Consider the following 19614-nt stretch of genomic DNA (forward strand, 5'->3'; position numbering starts at 1 on the left):
GCGACAAAACCCCTTTTCCAGAAAACCACAGTGTGGCATTATTCTGCTCTCATCCTTTAGTTTGCTGCTTTTGGGGGCCCGTACCAGCCTTCCCCATCCTTCCCTGGAGTCAGAGTCAAGCTAACTTAGTCCACTTGTCTATTCTTGCTGGCGTATTAGCTTTTTTCCAGCCCCCTGGAACCTCTCCAGCATTCACAATCTTTTAAAAGGCGACCTCAGTGACTCAGACTTCCTGAGCCGGGTCCTCTAAAACTCTTGGATTCCTGCTCAGTCCACAGGTCTACGGATAAATGCGTTTGAGCACTTGCTATTTACCCGTCCTGCTTGGGAGCCAGGCCGTTCCCTCTCTGTGATGTGAATGTGCTTCCCAGCTTTCCCCTTTCTCCTTGTCTGTACGTCCTCCCCGTGAGGGCTCGGAGCCGGCAGCGAGCGCTGCCACGGGTTGTGCCCCGCTGTGTCTCCGGGGTCACTGGGGCGTGTGATGGTGCGACCCGGCTAACGGCATGTCGGGGGGTTTCCTTCTCCAGCTCTTGGTCGTGTAACGAGATTTCCTGTGCTCATAATTAACAGGCAGCAACGGGCCCCAGAAATTCTGCATCGATAAAGTTGGCAAAGAGACGTGGCTGCCTCGGAGCCATACATGGTAAGTCGTTTCTCCTCGGCACTGTTAGGGGCACGCAGGGACGACCGCTGGGAGCCTCGGCGGGGCTGCACGGGGCCCCGGGTGCCCTCTGTCCCCACTGCCCACGTTCCTGCGGGATGTAGCTGCTGTTCCCAGCCCTGCATCCTGCCACGCATGGCTGAGGCTGGAGAGGACACGCCATGGGGAGGAGGTTTGGGATCACAGCGCCGTTCACGGCCTCTGCTGTCTCTCCAGCTTTAACCGCCTGGATCTGCCTCCCTACAAGAGCTACGAACAGCTGAAGGAGAAGCTGCTTTATGCCATTGAGGAGACGGAAGGATTCGGACAGGAGTGATGGAGCTTTGGTGCTTTCCCGGGGCAGGGAGGGCCCCGGCGTGCTGCCGGCCGCGAGGTCCTGCCTGCCGGCGCCCGCGGAGCCCCGCGCCCAGCGCTCCCCGCGGGATGGCGCGCAGGCAGCTGCCGACGCTGTTGCTCTTGTTCCCGTGCGAGACCCGCACTGTCGCGGCCCTGGGGAACGGGCCCACGTTTCCCTCCCCAAACGAACCCGAGGTGCGAGAGGGAGGCGGACGCGGACGCCTGGCTCTGCTCAGCCGGTGAGGGGCGCGGGCTGGCGCGGAGGGCACGGGGCCAAGCCCTGGGCCGTGGCAGCAGCAAGAGGGGCACCGGGGCTCCCCGGTCTGCCCTGGCAGACGCGGTTAAATGAGATCCGGGTTCAGCACAGGCTCTTTTTCCCCCTTGTGTTTTCTGCCTTGTGGCGTTTTAGTACGTGCAGGTGAGGAGGGGAGACGGCTCTTGGACTGACTCTGGGGTCGCGCTTGGGCCCCATCCTGCAGCCAGCCCAGGTGACGGGGACCCCCAGCCGGGGCTCTGGGGCCGAGGGCCGGGCCGGCCGCTTCCCGCACCAGCCCCGCGGCTGCCCGGACCCAGGGCCGGGCTGACCGTGTCCGTGGCGTGTTTTGATGCGCAAGCGTGCGGCCCCTGTGCAGCTGCATTTAGTGTTTAAGCGGTGCCCTGCTCGCAGCCGGGGCTCCGCAGCAGCCGCGGGGGCTCCGGTCGCACTGGGGGCGCATCCAGCCTTTGCCTGGGGCGGGGGTTCAGCCCAAACTCCCGGTTTCCTCCATCGCTGGCCGGGCTGGTGGCAGGAGTGCCCGGAGCCGCAAGTGAGGGCAGGATCTCTGCCCCTCCCCGGGTGCCACCTCCGCTGCTGCCCCCCCCCCGGCGCGCACCAGGGAGACGGAGCCGCGCGAGCGTTGGTGTACGGAGCTGTACGTCAAGGAAGCCTGTGGATACAAGACACGCAATAGCTTTGGACTGGTAACCGGATAGTTTTGTACTGCACCATCCTGCCTCAGCGACGCCGACTTCTTGTGCAATAAAGGATAAGCAGCTGCCGAGGTGTGTGTCCCTGGTCGGTGTCACACGGAGACGGCCGGGGGCAGCCCCGGGGCGGTCTGTGCGGGGACTGGGCTGAAGGGCCGTGATGGGCGCCCGGAGCTTGTCAGGGGTCATAAATAAGGGGCAATGGCTTTAAACTGAAAGAGGGGAGATTTTGATGGGATCTAAGGAAGAAATTCTTCCCTCTATGGATGGTGAGGCACTGGAGCAGGTTGCCCAGAGAAGCTGTGGCTGCCCCATCCCTGGCAGTGTTCCAGGCCAGGTTGGATGGGGCTTTGGGCAACCTGGTGTAGTGGAGGGTGTCCCTGCCCATGGCAGAGGGGTTGGAACTGGATGGTCTTTCAGGTCCCTCCCAACCCAACCCATTCTATTTTTTTTCGGTGCACACACCGTGCAGGAGGGTCCGGCTGGGTGCAGCGCTCCTGCCTGCCTTCGCCCAACCTATAATCACACTCAGCTAAAAATGTCTCCAGGAGCTTTTCCAGGGCTGGAGCAGCCGCCCTCCGCGTGGAACCCAGAGTGGCATTGGTGGAGCAGCATCAGGTGAATGAGGCCAGTGGCCGTGGGCTGGCGGCGTTTCGTAAAAGACGGATCCAACACAAGCAGAACAAAACAAACGCGCTATTCACAGCACTGGGGACAGCCTGCCTCCAGTACGGCTTTGCTTTAGCAGCTGCCTTGGACGGTTGGCTCTTTGTGTGGGGTTTTCTTAATACTCTGTCCTTGTGCCATGCTGTGGGAGATCCTTGCCAAGCATGGCACAGCTGGTGCCAGCCCAATCCCAGAAGAAATGCATCCGTCATGGTGGGCGTTCTGGTGGCACTTTGTGCTCTCCTGGCACTGGTGTGCTGCTGCAGCGCTCGTGTTCACCTGGGCACTGCTCCCACCCTGGCCTGGGAGGTGGCAGGGGCTTGGTGGCATCTTGTGCTTGAGGGAGACATCTCCCACTGCCCCGGCTCCCAGGAGCTGCTGCAGCATGTGTCTGTCCTGCCCGTTTGGCCCAGGAGGGCTGTGAGCAGCGACCAGTGTGGGACAGCGATGCGGTGTGGGACAGCGGGTTACAGCCATGGCTGCCCTGGAGATGCTGCATGAGGGAGGCTGCTCGGTGCTTCGCCATGTCATGCCAACCGTGCTTTGGTCAGAGGTCAGCCTGTTTTGGTGCTGCCACAAATGTTTTCATCACAAAGCTGGAGGAGGGCTGGCAGGGCGCTCCGGGCAGAGCCGACAGCGCGGGTGCCTCCCCAGGCAGGCAGCAAAGCTGGTTCTGCCACTGGCAGAGCTGGGGAAGCTGGAACAGCAGCGACGCACCACCTGCACCATGCCAACAGCCACGAGGTGCCTGGGGACCGCGCCAATAGGAACCCCATTAATGCAAAGATGTCCATGTTGCATGAAATGGGCTGACTGTAATGAATTAGCCCTGCAGCACGCACACGCGTGTGCGCACCCCAGCATCCTAGGGGAGAAAGGGAAGATGTTCTTCACCATCCAGCACCACCACAACCTGCCCTCCTCCCCGCAGCAGGATCCCGTCGTCTCACCCCTCTCTGTTTCCACCCCTGCAGAGCATCACGTGAGCCAGAGGTCTAGTTTTTATCTACTTTTTCCTTTTAGAGCATCAGGTAACAAAACATCCAACCCTGATCTCGTCACTGGGCAGCTAGAAAGGACAGCCAAAAAAGAAACCAACGTCACAAAACTAGCCCAGCACAAGGTACAGCTGGAGGAAAGCAGCCAGCAGTAGTGACACCCTTCCAATACACTCCGTGCTGCTTCCAGAACTCGGCACCTTCCCCACAGCTCAAAAATTAATCGATGCTCAGCAAACAGGCCCCACACAGTGACAACTCGGCGTCAGGCAAGGCAAGCTCCTGGAATAAAGGCCAACACAATGCGTGGTAGAAATCCTCACCCGTTGGCCTAAAAGTCCCTGCAGGTGCACTGGGGGAAGGAAGAGTGCTGCACTATAAAGAATTAAATAAAAAACTCCCCCCTGGCTTTTACCCTTTCCCTGCCCAGTGCCAAGACCCAGACTGCCGGGTGTGCCCCGCAGCAGCCGTCTGCTGCCAGTTTGCCCAGACCCCCCAGCTGTGCCACGCTGAACACAAAGAGCAGACACCAAAGCAGAAGCAGGCAGAGTGCTGACCACTGCCACGAGAAAAGAACCCAGCACCAAAGGGATTTAGTTTACAAGATTTTTTAATTTACAAATAAAAAAACTACACATTTTACTTTTTCTCCTTTTTGTCCTCTTTCTTGACATCACTCTTCTCCTTGTCTTTCTCCTTCTCATCTTTTCTCTCCTTTTTACTTTCTTCTTTTTCCTGTCCTTCTTTCTTCTCTGCATCCCTGTTGGCAATCTTGTTGTTAATGAGGTTGTGCAGAGCAACCACCGACCGGATAAGAGAAGCCAGATAAACTACCACCATCTGGTCGTTGGTCTTCAGATAAAAGGCCTTGACAAACTCTTGCAGGTTGACGTCTGGTAGCAGGTTGAAGACATCCTGGAGGTGGTAGATGATCTGGTGATTGATGGGGAGTTTGCCCACGGCTACTTTCTCTAAGTAGCTCCTGATGTCCAGAAGCTTGGAGTTCAGTCCCTTCAAGCCATGGACCTGATTCGTGATCCGCTGGGACAGAGTGCCCACCGTTGTGTCCTTGATGTCTCTGAAACACCCACAAGAGGAACACTCAGCGTTAGAACGTTACTTTGCATGCTTGTTAACAGGCTGGGCCTATTTCACTTGGATCTTTCCAGCTTAAAAAGAAAAGCCCTTTGAAGCACAGCTGAAGTACAACTGAAATAAATGCTTCAAGTCAAAGACTGGGAACAAACCGATGTACGCTACAGGGTGTAGCTAAAATAGATCATTGCTGTAGCCCACGGCGCGCGTATGTTCTCTTTGTGATAATATTTGTAACACCAGTTAGAGGGATGGAGAGAAACCAACAACGGGATTTCTGACGGGTGAAAAGGCGACGTGGTTTGTACGGGGTGACTCTCTCTTTTGACCGGAGAGCTACAGCCCATCAGCACCCCCCCGGGCAGCCCTGCTCTGGGAGGGACGCAGCGGCTGGCCGCAGTTCCAAGCGGTGCAGTACTCGCAGCTTTGACAGAATGAAAACAGAGTTTCCATCATCTGATGGAGTTTCAGCGGGCAGTTACGCGTCAGCAGCAACGAGCAAATATGCCAGGCACGACTGGTACATGGATGTGCTCTTAGAATTTAAGCAGCACGTTCAGCAAGACCCGCATTTCCCCCCGGGAGCTGCCTCTGGGAGATGCCAGGTGGATCGCGGTCGCTGCCACGCGAGTTGTAAGGAGGCTTTTGTTTGAAACACGCTTACCGTAGCAAGTGTTCAACACCGACCTCCTCGGCCTCCTCTGCTCCGATCTCGCTCGTCACGTGCTCGAACGTCTTGGAGGTGGGAGTGCCATCCTTGGAGGTGCAAGGAAACGGGAGAGGTGGTCAGACAAGCACAGGGCTGGCTGCAGGTGCAAAGGCACACGCCAGCGCGATGGGACGGGCACACGCAAACAGTGGGGCAACTCGCACCGTGATGCGGTGTAAGATGAACTGATGCCCGTTTCAAGGATCAGGAAGAGGCAATGGGGCAAGTTATGGCAAAACAGAGTATCAGGGGACTGAAGTACATGGCTGAGGGGAGAAGTTCGTAAGTGAATCACAATGACTTTTAAAAACATAGAATTTGAGAGTATTAGAAACTCTACTAATGAAACTAGCAAAGTAGTTATATACAGTCCACAGGAAATCAGAGAGGAAAGACTCTAGTGGGATTTTTCTTGGATCAGTTAGTCTTACCAACTGTCACAAGCCCAGAGTCACTTGCAATTTCTCCTTTCTTGTGCTCTGTGTAATTTTCAATTAATGTATTTTGCTGGTCTACGTACTGGTGGGTAGAACAGAGCGTCTCACTAAGCATCGTAATTACTTCTGTCTTTCCTAATACAGCCTTATTGTTGTATTACATTTTGGGATCCCTTTTGTCATCCTGATACTGGCTCTCAGCCAGTTTAGAAGCACATACACAGCTCCACTAAAAAAACAACAACCTAATTTGGAGCCATCTCATTAAAATGAGAATTTATACACTGGAGATTAAGGAAGATGTTTAAAAGATTCATGAGCTGAATTTCTGAGAGTGAGTTTTACCCCTGTGTTTTCAAACCCATTACCTGGACCAGCACACAGCTGTAAATAGAACACACCACTGAGACTACTGTGAATTCGCAAAACTAAGAACAAATCCTGCAGAATCAAGATCTACAACACCGGGAGCAGCTTCTTCTCTGTAGGGAGGGCCTCAGAGAGGCAAAAGGATAAAACTTTTTTATACACATCCAGAACATAATTTAAATCAAACAATTGCAAATGAAAAGCTAAAGCTGACTTACTACTACCGTATGTTGTTTGTCTGCATGGTGGTGTAAGTGATTAGTAAGCACTGCTCACGCCCGACCTACCTACTCAGCACTGGCAGGTGCACAAACGAAAAAGCACGGCTACTCAGAACACCTCTGCAAAGAGGCCGACGTGCAAAAGCGACGCCTTAAAAGCGTTCCAACCTGTCGCTTTGTTGACGGCCACGGCCACGACAGAAACAGGTAAGAAGCATCTAAATCATATGGACAGCTGGAGCTGTGGAATTCCTTAGGTCAAACAGTAAGGCACGGCTTTTCCTCCAAGAGCAGTGGTGGATGAAAGCTTTAGTCACAAATGCTTACGTTATGACTAGGATTTAAACTCTGGTTTCGGCAGATTTTGGCTGCGAGCCACAGGCCCTGCCTAGTGAGTGCACCGTCCCGGATGTAAAAGGCAACTATGTGCCATGGGATGTGCATCCCTCAGAAAATAAGGCAATCCTAACAGCCATCTTTTAATGGAAACCCTTTTCCTACGGAGAGGCAGAGACACATGTGAAATACTCACATCGTGAACTTCTTCAACCGAAATATAAGCTTCTGTGGGCAGCCCCAGGTCCTTTGGCTTCACATCAATAATCACCAACACCTTATGGAAAAAACAAACATGTCAGAAAACCAGGTTTCACTCAAAGACTGGAAAAAAATACCCAGGTCAGCTCTTCACTCCACAGCCACGGTATGCCAGGTGCTCAGAGGTGTTAACTTCAGGCACGAGAAAAGACATCTAGAGCTGTTCCAAAAGACTCTCACCCGAGTTCTTCGATCACTTTACAGATACCAGGTCTTTAAAACGCCGTACCAGCAGGAACAAAGGTGGGGGCCAAGGGTTACTGGATCCCTCGTTTAGGAAGAGAGAGGGAAAACCCCCCCAAAACGCGCTGCACTTACAGAGTTAGGACAGTATCGTTTCATCAGCTCGTTGATGGCGATGTCGTTCTTGTGCAGTTTAGGGCCTGTGTGGTACCAACCAACTATTCTTTCCCTGGCTGAGAAAAACCAGAAAGGATCCAAAATCAGAATTGCATGGTGAGGCAGCAGCAGAAAGCTTTAGGCAGAGACTGAATTAGCAAATCAAGGGTGAAAGTCTGATGCGTGTAGAGCACAAAGAAGGGGGAAGTGAACTACAGTAGGCAAGACAATGACATGGCAGCTTGAAACTCTGGCATCTAGAGATGCTAAAATTCCAGAAACACAAACTGGGTAATAAGAGACTATTGGTCCCAGGTCTAAGAAAATTCATAGGGATTGAAGTTATGACTGAACATTCAGCTCTGAAGTCTCCAACTGAGCGGTAAAGACGCTTTTTAAAGAAGTGGTGAAGAGCAATTAGAATCGTTACTTACAAAATGTGAGTCTGTAATGTTTACATTCATTAAAAACTAATTTCAGGGCACATCCATATAGACTGAGTTATAAAGGAGAAAGCTTTGAAAATTCTTCAGAAATAATGGCATTTCTGAAATCTGAGTTATTCCGAAGATACAAAGCTGTCAGGAGACTTAGGAAAGCTGGCTAGGTATAAATGAATGTGTTAAGAACACAAAGTGCTTGCACAAATTAACCCACAGAAACCCTGAGTGAAAGTGAAGCCATGCCAGGAACAAGCACGGAGTGGCTGCTTATGTCAGCAATTAACTCTCTACCTTCCTATGAATTCACTTCCCCACACAGAGTCTTGAAAGCTTCTAGGAGTGTGCCTCTGGCTGCAAGAAAACCTCAACTTACCGTTGACCTTCTTAAACATCCCATACATGTTCTCCAGATAGTCATGGTCCAGAAACCACACAGTGTCATCCTTGTCATCCTCATCAAAAGGTACTGGGAACAAAACAAAACAGCAATATTTAAGAATCAAGCTTTCAGAATGAAAATGTTTACAGAAGCACTGTGTTTTAGGATATCCTTGGCTGCTAAGGGAGGGTGGCTTTTAATCAGTCTCAGCTACTCTGCACCAGCTAGCCTGCAGAGCCGGCCAACTCTCTCAGGCAGAGGCAGTCTCATAATTACTAACAGTTTAGAGCCGAGGAACGAAACGCAGAGCGTTCCGACAGTTATCCTCAGCGGACGACATCGAGCACCAGGGAGAAATCCTCCCTCGCACACGAGTGACTCAGGGGTGTACATCGACGTTTGATACGACACGCTGAGCGTCCCAGCAGACTTCATAGCTTGTTGATCAACAGCAGTCTACTTAGAGCAAAATCAGTTTTCAGTGTAAAACACGCCGCCAGCACTTTTGTAGACTGCTAGAACACCATGAGGCACTTCAAGTAAGGACTATTTACCCTTGAGTAAATGACTATTTTATCAGTTAGCATGTACACAGGCACACAGGCTCAGTTCTCAGAACAAAGACTGGTCTCAGTCTTTTAATTTACAGGTATAGCACAAGCTTCATCGTTGAAAGGCTCTCGTTACGACGAAAGAAAACTCTCTTCAACTCAGATGGAAAAAAGTTCTTCTAAAAATAGGGAAAAAAAAATAGCCCACACTTGGGACAAGAACTCCATATATACACCGAGATAATTTTGCTTTGTCAGAGAGTAGCCCCACTGGGAGGGAAACGATCTAACTAACACAAACGGGTCACCAAAAGCCACGCGTTCTAGAAGAAATTTTACTACCACACGTAAGTGTTTAGGAGGAAACCATTTCAACACTATTAACAACATAATTCAGGAAAGAACCAGTATGTAATGGGACGAAATCTGAGGAAAGGAAGTAAAGCTAAAACATGCACTAAATCTTTAGGTACCAGCTACACCAGGCTGGAGCTGTGGGTTCTGCATGACGTGCTGGGAGCTGTGGGTTCTGTATGACGTGCTGGGAGCTGTGGGTTCTGTATGACGTGCTGAGACGCTGATCGCTCAGCAGAGGTCGGCGAGTCCAATGCAGCAAAACACTTGCCAGGGTTTTCCAAGAGGTCTGGATCCGCTCCCGAAACATTCCCCACTCACAACACTACAGGGAAGCTGCAGCACAAGGCTGGCTGGAATAGGTGTATTTTTGACAGCAGTTAGTGTTTTTTGTGAAGATTTGTGCACGGAGGGAACAGCCTGTGCTCTGGCAGGGTGGCTTAAAACACCCGAACGCGACTCGTCCGTTCGGTAATTCAGGAGGTGTGAACAAGGGCAGGGCTCCCAAACTCACCTGCAAAACTGTTGGACACGTCTAGGATCTTCTTCTGCCACGAGCCCAGCAGCACACCGACGACTCGCTTCTGATTCCCGACTTTCCCTATTCTAAATAGGAAAGGCTGTCAGTTCCCACGGCTTTTTGCAAGCCTGATTCGGGAAAGGCGGCAAGAATCCCGTGCCGGGATGGAAGCCTTGCGGTTGTTTCATGACTGATGATTTACACCCAGAAACAGGCGTTTCGGTGCCCCCCGCGCCCAGCCCGGCCCCGGCGATGCCGGAAGGGACCGCGCGGCCCCGGCCCGGCCCCGCCAAGGGCAGTAACGCGCGGTGCCACCGCAGCCCTGCCCGCCTCCCGCCGCCGCGGGGGCTATTCCGGACGTTAACCCCTTCTCGCCTGGCGCGGTTAGGTGAAATCGGGCACGAATTCCACCGGGGATTTAGAGGGACGCGGCTTCTCCCCCGCTCGCCTTTTAACGAGCCGGACGCAGCTCCCGGGCCCCCGGCGGGGCGCTGACAGCCCCCCCCCGGCACCCGGGCGCTCCCCGCCGCCGCCGGAGGAGGCACACACCGGCGGCGGCGGCGGACCGGGGGCTGCGGCGGCTCCCGCAGGCCGCGCTCCCGCCGCCGCCCGCGCATCGCGGTCCCCGGCACCGAGCGACCGCTCCGCTCCCGGCGCGGGGCCGCCTCCCGCCCCGATCCTCCCGGCCCGCCGCCCCCCGCCACGGCCCCGCTCCCCGCAACGGCGCCGCGTCCCTCCCGGCCCGGCCCGTGACCGTGACTCAGCGCCGCGGCGCCGCGCCCGCGCGGCCTCACCTGTTGAAGTGATCGACGACGCTGAGCAGCACCAGCGGGTGCACCACCACCCGGTCCACCGCCAGCTCCGGCATGGCGCCCGCCCGGCCCCGCTCCGCCGCCAGCCCGGCCCGCCCGCCCGCCGCCCGCACCAGGCCCGCGCCCCGCCGCGCGACCCTGCTCCCAGCCTGCCCCGCGGCGGGGCGGGGCCGCCGCCGCCATCTTTAAGAGGTCGGCCGGCCGCGGCGGAGCGCCATCTTGGGGAGGTCGCCGGAGACGCCATCTTGGGAAGGTGGATCTCCGCTGTCGGCGGCGCGGCTCCATCTTGGGCAAGTCGGGTCGCTCCGCCCGGAGGTGAGGGGCGGGCCGGGAGGCGGGCGGTTCGCGTTCGGGGGGGTGCCGGTCCCCCTTCCCCGCAGCGGTGTTTCCTGCGGGGAGCGGGGCGGCGGCGGGGCCGATTTCCGTCGGCGGGGGGGGGTGAGGGGGCAGGGGCAGCCTCGGCCAGCGGGTCCGTCATCCGCCTGCTGATTAAATGGCCTCCAGGAGCGTTTTCCCCGTAATCCTTCCCGGGACGGGGGTTTCGGGGCTGCCCGGCTCCCGCCGCTGCAGTTCTGGAGGATGCGTGTGGCGTTTGCCTTTTCCCAGCGGTCAGGGACGCCTCCCAGTCACCATGGCCTTGCCAAAAACGAGAGAGCGGCCTCGCCATGGGGTCGGGATCTCGCCGTTACCGCTGGGCCGCGGGTTTGGGATGCAGCAGTGCTGTCTTCTCATCTTTCCCGGCAGAAAGTGAAAGTGCTGGGAGCACGTGCAGGGTGGTATCCTGAGCTTCCCGCTCTGTGCTCTGCCTTAACTTCGGGGTCTGCCTCTGCGACTTTTCCAGCCTGGGCTGGAAAAAAACTCCCATCACCGGCCTCTGGTTCCAGTGCTTCAGGGTTCCCAGTGCTGCGGTGATAAAAGTCTGTGTAAAATTGGCAGAAATCTGTGTTACTGTTAGTGTTTGCTTTTCCCTAAGGGAGCTGTGTTTGTAGGCAAAGCCAGCATCCTTCAGCCTCTCTTATGTTGTAAACTTGTTTCTTTTTTTTTCCCCTGAAATAAAGCTTTTCTCGGTGTAAAGGGGAAACAGCCTCTGACCGAAGCCGTTGGCTTGGACTGGTGTTTGCTGATGGGTTTTTGCCCCTCAGGAGCAGGAAGCGGCAGACACAGCTGGTCCTTTGTCCTTGGAGCAAGAAAATAGAACCTGCGGATGCGATCCCTGATCCACTATGGAGTTATTATTAACGTGAAGAGTATTAGCGAAATCCTCAAGGATAGTCTCAGTGTTTTTAGAGCATGATGACATCCCTTATTCCCTCCACTTTCCCCACGTTACGTGTGTTTTGCTGATTTCTTAGCTCGGACCCCGTGGCGGTGTTCCTGGTGAAATCCGGAGTTTCGTGTTGCTGTGTAGCACCTTTTAACGCCGAGCACATTTCAGCAGAAGCAGCGTTCGTTTGCAAAAACCACGAGAACTGGAGGCCTCCTGTGGAGTTTTTCAGACGTTACATCCTTTAGTTTTGCTGCTTTAAAAAAAAAAAAAAAATTCCTGGTCGAGTTTTTAGAGGTTTTTTCCCAGCAGAGGGAGATATCCGACCGCGCAATTCAAATGTAGCCGGTGTTCTTGTAGCTTGTTTTATCAATATACATATAAAACTCGATGTTCAAATTAACTAGTTCAATAAGTAATTTAGCTCATTGATTTTTGGGCATATCCTAAGTGCCATTACAAGCTACGGATATTTTAAATGCCATTACCTAATAGAAGGAATGTTTTAAGCACCTTTTATTGATTTTATTACTGCTTTATTTTGCTGTCTTGGTTTAAAATCATTTTAACCACTCTGTAATCAAGAAGAAATATATTGTTGGTGAAATACAGTCAATTTCCTAAAAACCTTTGACATCGTTAAATAAGGAATTACAGTTGTTAAATCATGTCAGGCAATAACCGAGGGACAGGAAAGATATAAAATTGGGAGCAGTGGGCCCGCGTACCAGTAAGCTGCTTTGACCTTTGGCATTCAGACTCCGTGTGTGACAATCACACTTCCATTCTGTTCTTGGTTCTTCCATCAGTCAGAAGAGATTTAAAATCTCAGCATGCCAGGAGGGTTGTTGAAGGATAACAGAGTATGATCTAGAGACAATTAAGGGGCATTTTAATGACCTGCTGTGACTTTTTGTTAAAATTACTCTCTAACTTAGCACGTTTGAAGTTTCATTTGCCGGTGGTGTTGCTGGTAGTTTAGTGTATTGATGTTATACACAAAAGGAGTGAATTGAGTCTGCTCATGGGGATTTCGGTTACGTCCCTTCCCAGCTCTTTTGGCTTGAGAAGATTATCAGTATTATTGAGCTAATCAGCTGGTAGACGTAGTCTGGGAATACAGGCAATATGTTGCTTAATCAAAGAACTGAAAAGTGAGTAATGAATGCTGGTGCTCAATAAAAAGCAGCTAATGAGTTGATTGCGTTGATGCTTGATGTAATTGAACTGCAGAGTGGCAAACATCAATACTTAGATCTGATTTGGCTCACGACTGCCGAGCTGAAACTCGAAGTTTAGAGGGGTTCCGCAGTACGCCAGCACCTGGCGACCGACCTGAGGCGGGGAGGGAGGGAGTGAACTGCGTTTTGTTCTTTAAATGGAACAAGTGATTCCATCATCAACTGTTGGGCTTTCGTTTTGTTTAAAAGAAACAACCAAAACCACCCCACAAACCCCAAAACTTACCCGTAACTCTTTTCAGAGGTTTAAGAATAATTTCTGGATTGAAAAAATAAGAATAAATAATCATAAAGTAGTTTAAAAATCAAATTCATGCTTATAAATGACAAACCACCCTCTGGTCTTCCTTTAATAATGACCTGGATAACTTCAAGGGGGTGGTCAGCAGCAGAGGAACGTTGTGCTGTCTGGGAGGTGGAGACGTGCTGTGCTGGAGCTGGCTGTCCTGAACAGTATCGCTTATGGCTGCGTTTTAAACCAGTTTGTTTGTGGAAAGTGAACTCTATATTGAATGTAACTTTGTTCTGGATTCACTTTTTGCCATTATTCTCTTCCTTTTGATTTATCAGGGGCATTAAGCTCTTCTCAAGTGCAAGGTTGGCACAGAAGGACATCTCTGTAGGCTTCTCTAAACCGAGTTCTGCCACTGTCAGCTGCTGTGAAGCAGCAGGAGGAAAACTGTCAGCACCCAGATTGTGCATAGTTTCTACATCTTTTGTCATGTTCTGAGCTCTTCCCCGGTTCTGGGGATCACACTTCTACTTCAGGAGTGTTGGACCTTCCATCGGGATTTAGTATTTGCCTTTAAACTGTGACATAATCAGAAGTTTCAGAAACTTGTTTTTTATTTCTGTGAAATGTCCTGTGTCATGTTTGGGCCTAGATCCTTCTTAGGCTGGTGACACATTCTCTGGTCAGCCATCGAGCATGGCTTTATGGATCTCTGCTTGCCAGCTGTTTTCCAATTTAACCAGCACTGCCCTACAAACCCACAATAACACACCTGAGAGACGCTTTTGGTGGCCTTACCACTTGTCTTCTCCTTTCAGTCTGTCTGTTGTGGGTGGGAGGGCGATGGAAACTTGTGAGAGGGGAAAAAACAAATGGAGGTAACTCTGTTGGCAGAATCACAGGAGAGTCTGATCACCTACGGACTAGGGAAGGCACAAGTTGACTGAATCCGCTGTGTTACTCGGTGCTCTTCCCAATGAGGAGAGTTACAAACCTAACAGTTTCACATGAAAACAGCACACGCTGCAGTGAGAACCCCAGTTCATCAAGCCACGAGCCGAGCCTGGGATGGTGGTGGAAGGCTGCACCCTCCAGCCTTACACCCGCTTTGTGTACCGCTCGTGGTGTGTGTTTTTCCATCCTGGCTGGGAAGGAGCTGCTGTTTGCTGCTCAGCAGCCTCTCCTCTCATTGGGAAAAAAGGTTTGATTATCCATGTCACTGAGTGTCCACCGGATAAAGCGGGTTGTCCACCTCCCTAAAGGGCAGAGTGCGTGAGGGGAGGCTGCACAAGCGAGCAGACAGTGGGCTGGGGGTGCAGGGAGGAGGGGGGCTCGTGCAGAAGGCAGTAACACTTCAGTCTTGTTTGCTTTTTCCCTGTAGCTTTCCAGTGGCTGCTATTGCTAAGTGACATCCTTGGGACTTTCACTGCAAAAGATCCACGCAGCTGGGAAGTGTTGATGCCTGATACTCTGGATCCTAATCCTACATGACACTTATTAATGTGCTCCTTTAATACTGGTTGGTTTTGTTTTTAAGGAACAACCCTACTATATTTCTCCCAGATTCGGGCAGGGGAACTGAATGATTAAGGAGACAATGTCCACTAAGATGTATTTTCATTGAGATGCCTTCTAAAATGCATTTAAAATCCAGTCAAGAGGAGCTGGACTTTCTTTAGACCTGTTGATAGTTTGTCACATAATACCTTTGTGCTACCAGTTTGAACAGGAAATATATTTATTTCCCTATAAATACATTTAGCTTTGTCCAAATAACTCTAGTTTCCTGTTAAGATTTCCTTGGCCAGGGTGCACCATAAACTGTTTTAGAAGGAATGATGCTGCCTGGAATCGAAGAAGGATAATGAAAGCCACGGAAGCAAAGCAGCGAGCCACCACCACGTTCATTCTCATGTGTTTTGGTCGAAATGCAGTTCAGTGAAATGGTGACACTGTATAATCCAGGCACGATGCCATAGAGAGTGGCCTTATCCAAACTTCAGCTTGCTTCTGAAGACCTCAAAATACCTGTGTTTTCCAAATGTCTGTTCTAGAATGTCAACTCTAAAGCAGACTTTAAAATCCGTAATTATAAACTGATCTGTTCACTCTGCAATATGATCTTTAAATATTTATGTTGTAGTAATTAACTTCTTTGTTTCCCTGTCAGGTGGTGTTGCTTGACCAAGAGGTACACGTAGAACTCATGCTGCTTTCTGTAATTTGGCCGTCTCTGAATGTTGCTGCAGTTTCTGCCGATCGATTAAAAAAGCTCTTGTGCATACCTGTGAGTAAGCTGGTGGCCCAAATAATCCTCTCCTCCCTGCAGCAGTATCACAATGGAATCTTGACTAGTAATTTTTGGATATAGAATCATTACTTACACTAGTTAAAAACAGTTTGTAGAAGTATTGTCAACATCTATTGTAAAAATTATGGAAAAATCCTTCCTGTTTTATATTCTACACTTCCGATTTTGTTGGCCTGTCCAGACATCACAGTATAGAAATGCTGGAAAGATTTTAAATTTTTTTAGTAACTAGGTCACTGGCTCTAATGTTTGTATTTCAATATAGAGTGATTTGCTTATTTTATTCTGCTACCCTTGCTGCAAAGTGATTTTTTGAAAATAGTGGCAACAAAGAGTTAAAAAAGAAAGCACAACAGGTTCTAGTCATACTCATTTTTCCACACCTTGAGGACTAGCAAATTCTTTAATATGGGATTTTATTTGTACAAAGCAAAACTTCAAAACCACTCAAAAGCTTTCTTATTAACTGCTGTCAGTCCTTTGATTTACAAGGGCAATAAAGATCTGGAGGGGGCACATTTATCATGGAGTTCAGCACACCAGGAGCCATTTTCTCAAGCGGTAAAGCCAAGTGATAAAATGAGTTCTTTTGTTCTATAACCAAGACACATTCCCTGTTTTTAAAAACGTGTGTGTTGGACTTCTTGGCTTGTAGTTTGGCTGTGTTCCTGTAATACATTTATAAATAATGAAAAATTGCTAACATGCAGATGCTGCTGATGCATCTGGAAAAACAGACTGAAAGAAAGAAACGTACTTTCAACTTTGGTTTATTCGCTAACTTTTTTCTCCAGTGCTAATTCTTGTTTGATTTTTTTTTTTTTTAATAGCACTTTTTAAACTGGAGGTTGGTGGTGTTTGATGTGTGGTTTTGTGTTATGTTTTGTTTTGTTTTTTTAAAAGAAAAGTGGTCATACACCTCCCTGCAAAGCTGAAAGAATTCTGATTAGGAAGTAATATAAATATTCTATTTAAAATGAAGAGCCATGATCCTGGAGTGTGGTGCTATTCTGCAAGCTTCAGTTGCTTCATCTGTTTCTAAACTTGTGTTTGAGTGACTTTTTGAATGTTAGCAGATAGAAAAATTTAGCTGCTTGTCTAGACCAAAATACTGATGGCTTGCATGGGCCCTTGGTTAAGAGACGTAGCTGTGCGGGAGGAACTGCTCGCAAGAGTGAATATCCTTGCACGTGAGCAAGGGGCTCAGAGTCGGACTATGAACTGAATATTAAAAACTGTGGATTCTGCTTTTTCCATATAAAAGTGCTGCCACCTGCAGTCTCTTCCTGGGCAGGAGAGGCATTGCTGCTCGCCCGTCAGCGGCTGAAGTTCTCCGAGTCCAGTCGTGCTCAGCTGTCCAAGGGTGCTGCACAGGCACTGTTGGAGCAGAAGCAGGAGAACAGACTTGGAGGAAGTACTCTGTAATATAATTTTGAATATAATAATCTTTAATTGTTAACCGAAAACTTTTTGTGAAGTTGCTCTTGATGTTTTGGTTTCAGTTGGGCCACTGTCATAAAACGTGGAAGAACGACCCTGGAAAAGGTCAGGGGCATTAAACATTGTTCATATTTAAACTGGCAGCATGCTTGGTGCCCGTAGAACTGCCACGGTGCTGCGGCAGTACCCGCTTGTCCCCAGGTGGTGCAGACTGTGATGGATGAGCTTGCAAGGCATTGTGGGCAACTGTTTCTTTGGGTTTAGTCTTGGTTTCTTTTGTAGCCAGACCTCTCAGAAAAGCCGCGCTGCGAGCAGATTGCACTCGTTGCAAAGTTGCCGCATCGCTCTCGAGCGTGGTGCCGTATGGACAAAAGGACCGACGGTACAGCCGGCCTGCTGCCCTTTGTGCGTGGCAGCAGGTTTGCAGATGGGCATTAGAACGGGGCAGACGTACGGTGGTGGTGTCAGAAAAAGAAACATGGAACAACACCATGGGTCTGGCCAAAACTATTCGTCCATCCTCAGTAAACGCTCTTCAACTGCACGGGTGTGTGTGGGACAAACAAGTTCTCATTCATCATATTCTACGTTAAATAGTTTGTACTGTTGTCACCCTGGTTCGTATTCCCATGGAAGAATATTACTGAGAAGTTAAAGGAGATGTTTCTGGATGGCTGACTCGTAGTTGCTTATCCAGAAGGAAGCAGTTCCTGCAGCATCCCAAAGACCCCAGCAGAACCACTGCGCTGCCCCATGGCAAACCAAACCTTCCACGGCCTGTCATGGCAGCCGTCTGCAGCACAGGGATTCTGCTGGTCTCTTGGCTGGAGTTTTATGTCGGCACTTGGAATTTAGCAAGAAAAGACACAGTCTAGGAGAGCCGCCTTTTTGTATAGCTGGGTGTGTTACTTCTGATACTTACACTGCAAAACTTTCAGTCTCTGATGTTTAAGGGCAGAAATTATAAATTTTGGTGTATTGTGTGGTTGGTTGGGTTTTTTTTAAAACCCTGGGGCCTCTTGCACTGTAGTGTCTCGAAAGATCCTGAAGCTTTGAGGGGGGAAAAAAAAAATAGAAATACTTTATTTTATGAAGCAGTTTTGGGGTCAGTTTTTCTAAAATGAGTGCTTTTATGTTGGATAGTTTAAAGACCATCTGTTAACTGAAACCAACCCTAAGTGAAGTTGCAGTTATGTTTCCTATTAGTCTTGTATCTTTCCTATTAGTCATGTATGAAAGAATACAGAGACATCCAACAGAACTCAAAACAAAAATTGAAAAAGCAGATGTTGAAACCGTTAGCTTGTTGCTTTTCTTTTACAGGAGCAAGTAATTATTAATGGATCACAAAAATGCTATGAGACTAGTTTTGTAAACTGTTACCTGGAGTCATGGCTGAGATGTATTTCTGATTATTGGATATTGCAGTTGAAAATTGGAGTATTTCACTTGGAGACACTGAAGAGGGTTTTGAAAAATAGATCATGAATGTTATGTCTGGAAGCATACAATGAAAGATAAAATACAAAATTTTAAATAGTTGTGCACTTCGAGTCTCTCGGGGCTCATTTATTATGTTGTCATGGTGAGCCAGGAATAAAAAAAAATAAAATAAAAAGGCTGTTCCTTGGGTACTTGTGACTTATTGGTAGTTATCTTTTACAAGAGTTCCATGCTGACTTAAGTAAAGATCTCTGAGAAAAAAACGCAAACTTTATTTTTCAAATAAATTCAGCAAGAGCTCACAGCCTTCTCTGACACCACACTGAATTATTATTAGTGTACACTGCTGTGAGAATAACACTCACTGCTGTTTAACAACAATGTCGTTCCGTGGAATTTCAGAAAGTCAGTAGGAAAATGAAGAATTAAACCAGTCCATCCCGAAGCCAAGATACTTTCATCATTACTTCTGTAAGGAAGAAGAATAAGAATTAACATGTACTGCATGTGCAGGTCCATGTGATTTGGTTGAAAAATTCTTAATGTCTGGTGTATGTTAAGCAGGAGGTCCTCTCTTGCCTGAATAAAATCTCTGTAAGTATATTTCTTCCAGAGTTTCCTTTTTTCCCATCCTTAACCTGCAGTCAAACACCAGGAATGTGTGCAATTTTGTCTACGCAAAACTCTGTCTGTCGGGGAGAGGAGAGCTTGATTTTTTTGCATACTTCTCTCATGGTGGAAGATAATGTGTTGCACTTGGTAGATGATGGGATTCAAATAGCTGGGAATTAACAGCCACGTCCAGGCTGTTCTGTAAGATGGTTCCAAAAGGCTGCCTGTGAAGTGCCACCGAGCAGGCTCTTGGATGCCTCTGCGTTCCCTCGTGCTCAGGATCTGAAGGGCATCTGAGCTCGTGGGCTCGAAGCCGGTCTCACAAGTCGCCCTGCTGCTGGGGGAAGCTTGTGTGACTGGGCTGTGGTCAGGGCAGCAGAATGGCACAAGCTAGCCAGGATCTGGGAGGAGATGCCTCTGGGGTTTGTGAGTACAGCCTGGGAGCCGCGGTGTTTCCTTGGGACACTGAATTTAGGAGACAGGACAAAGGTCCGACCAGTGTCACACTAATCATTGCAAGGGCACAGAATTGCTGTTGTTAAGAGTAAATCACTTCATTGCCCTCATGACACAGCTAATTGTTTTGGGGACAAAACCCCAAGTTCTTACTCCCAGTTC

The 19614-nt window shown here is 49.8% G+C and overlaps 2 protein-coding genes and 1 long non-coding RNA gene across 7 annotated transcripts in view; 2 read left to right on the top strand and 1 right to left on the bottom strand.

Annotated features, from left to right (window-relative positions):
* The window catches only part of WWP2 (WW domain containing E3 ubiquitin protein ligase 2), a 42274-nt gene extending 41246 nt beyond the window's left edge, over window positions 1-1028 (top strand). For all 3 annotated transcript variants that reach the window (XM_086621215.1, XM_086621213.1, XM_086621214.1), the window contains exons 23-24: window positions 571-643; window positions 878-1028. In XM_086621215.1, the coding sequence (XP_086477341.1) occupies window positions 571-643; window positions 878-977 (173 nt within the window). In that variant the 3' untranslated portion in view covers window positions 978-1028. The remainder of the gene's footprint in view (window positions 1-570; window positions 644-877) is intronic.
* A 3191-nt stretch (window positions 1029-4219) lies between these two features.
* On the bottom strand, window positions 4220-10509 carry PSMD7 (proteasome 26S subunit, non-ATPase 7). The gene is made up of 7 exons (XM_086620848.1): window positions 10436-10509; window positions 9636-9727; window positions 8211-8303; window positions 7374-7471; window positions 6991-7071; window positions 5387-5478; window positions 4220-4705 (listed from the first exon to the last, which is right to left on the bottom strand). Exons 1-7 carry the CDS (start codon window positions 10507-10509, stop codon window positions 4267-4269), a joined length of 969 nt encoding a protein of 322 aa, XP_086476974.1. The 3' UTR covers window positions 4220-4266.
* A 174-nt stretch (window positions 10510-10683) lies between these two features.
* LOC147527803 (uncharacterized) lies at window positions 10684-18987 on the top strand. Of its 3 annotated transcripts, none has more exons than XR_015222574.1 (3): window positions 10684-10768; window positions 14572-14709; window positions 15361-18987. It is a non-coding gene; the product is annotated as an uncharacterized LOC147527803 (long non-coding RNA). The 3 variants fall into 3 exon arrangements; XR_015222575.1 differs by lacking the exon at window positions 10684-10768 and adding an exon at window positions 11223-13654; XR_015222573.1 differs by lacking the exon at window positions 10684-10768 and having other exon boundaries at window positions 11223-14709.
* Window positions 18988-19614: the final 627 nt, after the last annotated feature.

The sequence above is a fragment of the Tauraco erythrolophus genome, chromosome 15, assembly GCF_009769465.1.
Source record: "Tauraco erythrolophus isolate bTauEry1 chromosome 15, bTauEry1.pri, whole genome shotgun sequence".
Lineage (NCBI taxonomy): Eukaryota > Metazoa > Chordata > Aves > Musophagiformes > Musophagidae > Tauraco > Tauraco erythrolophus.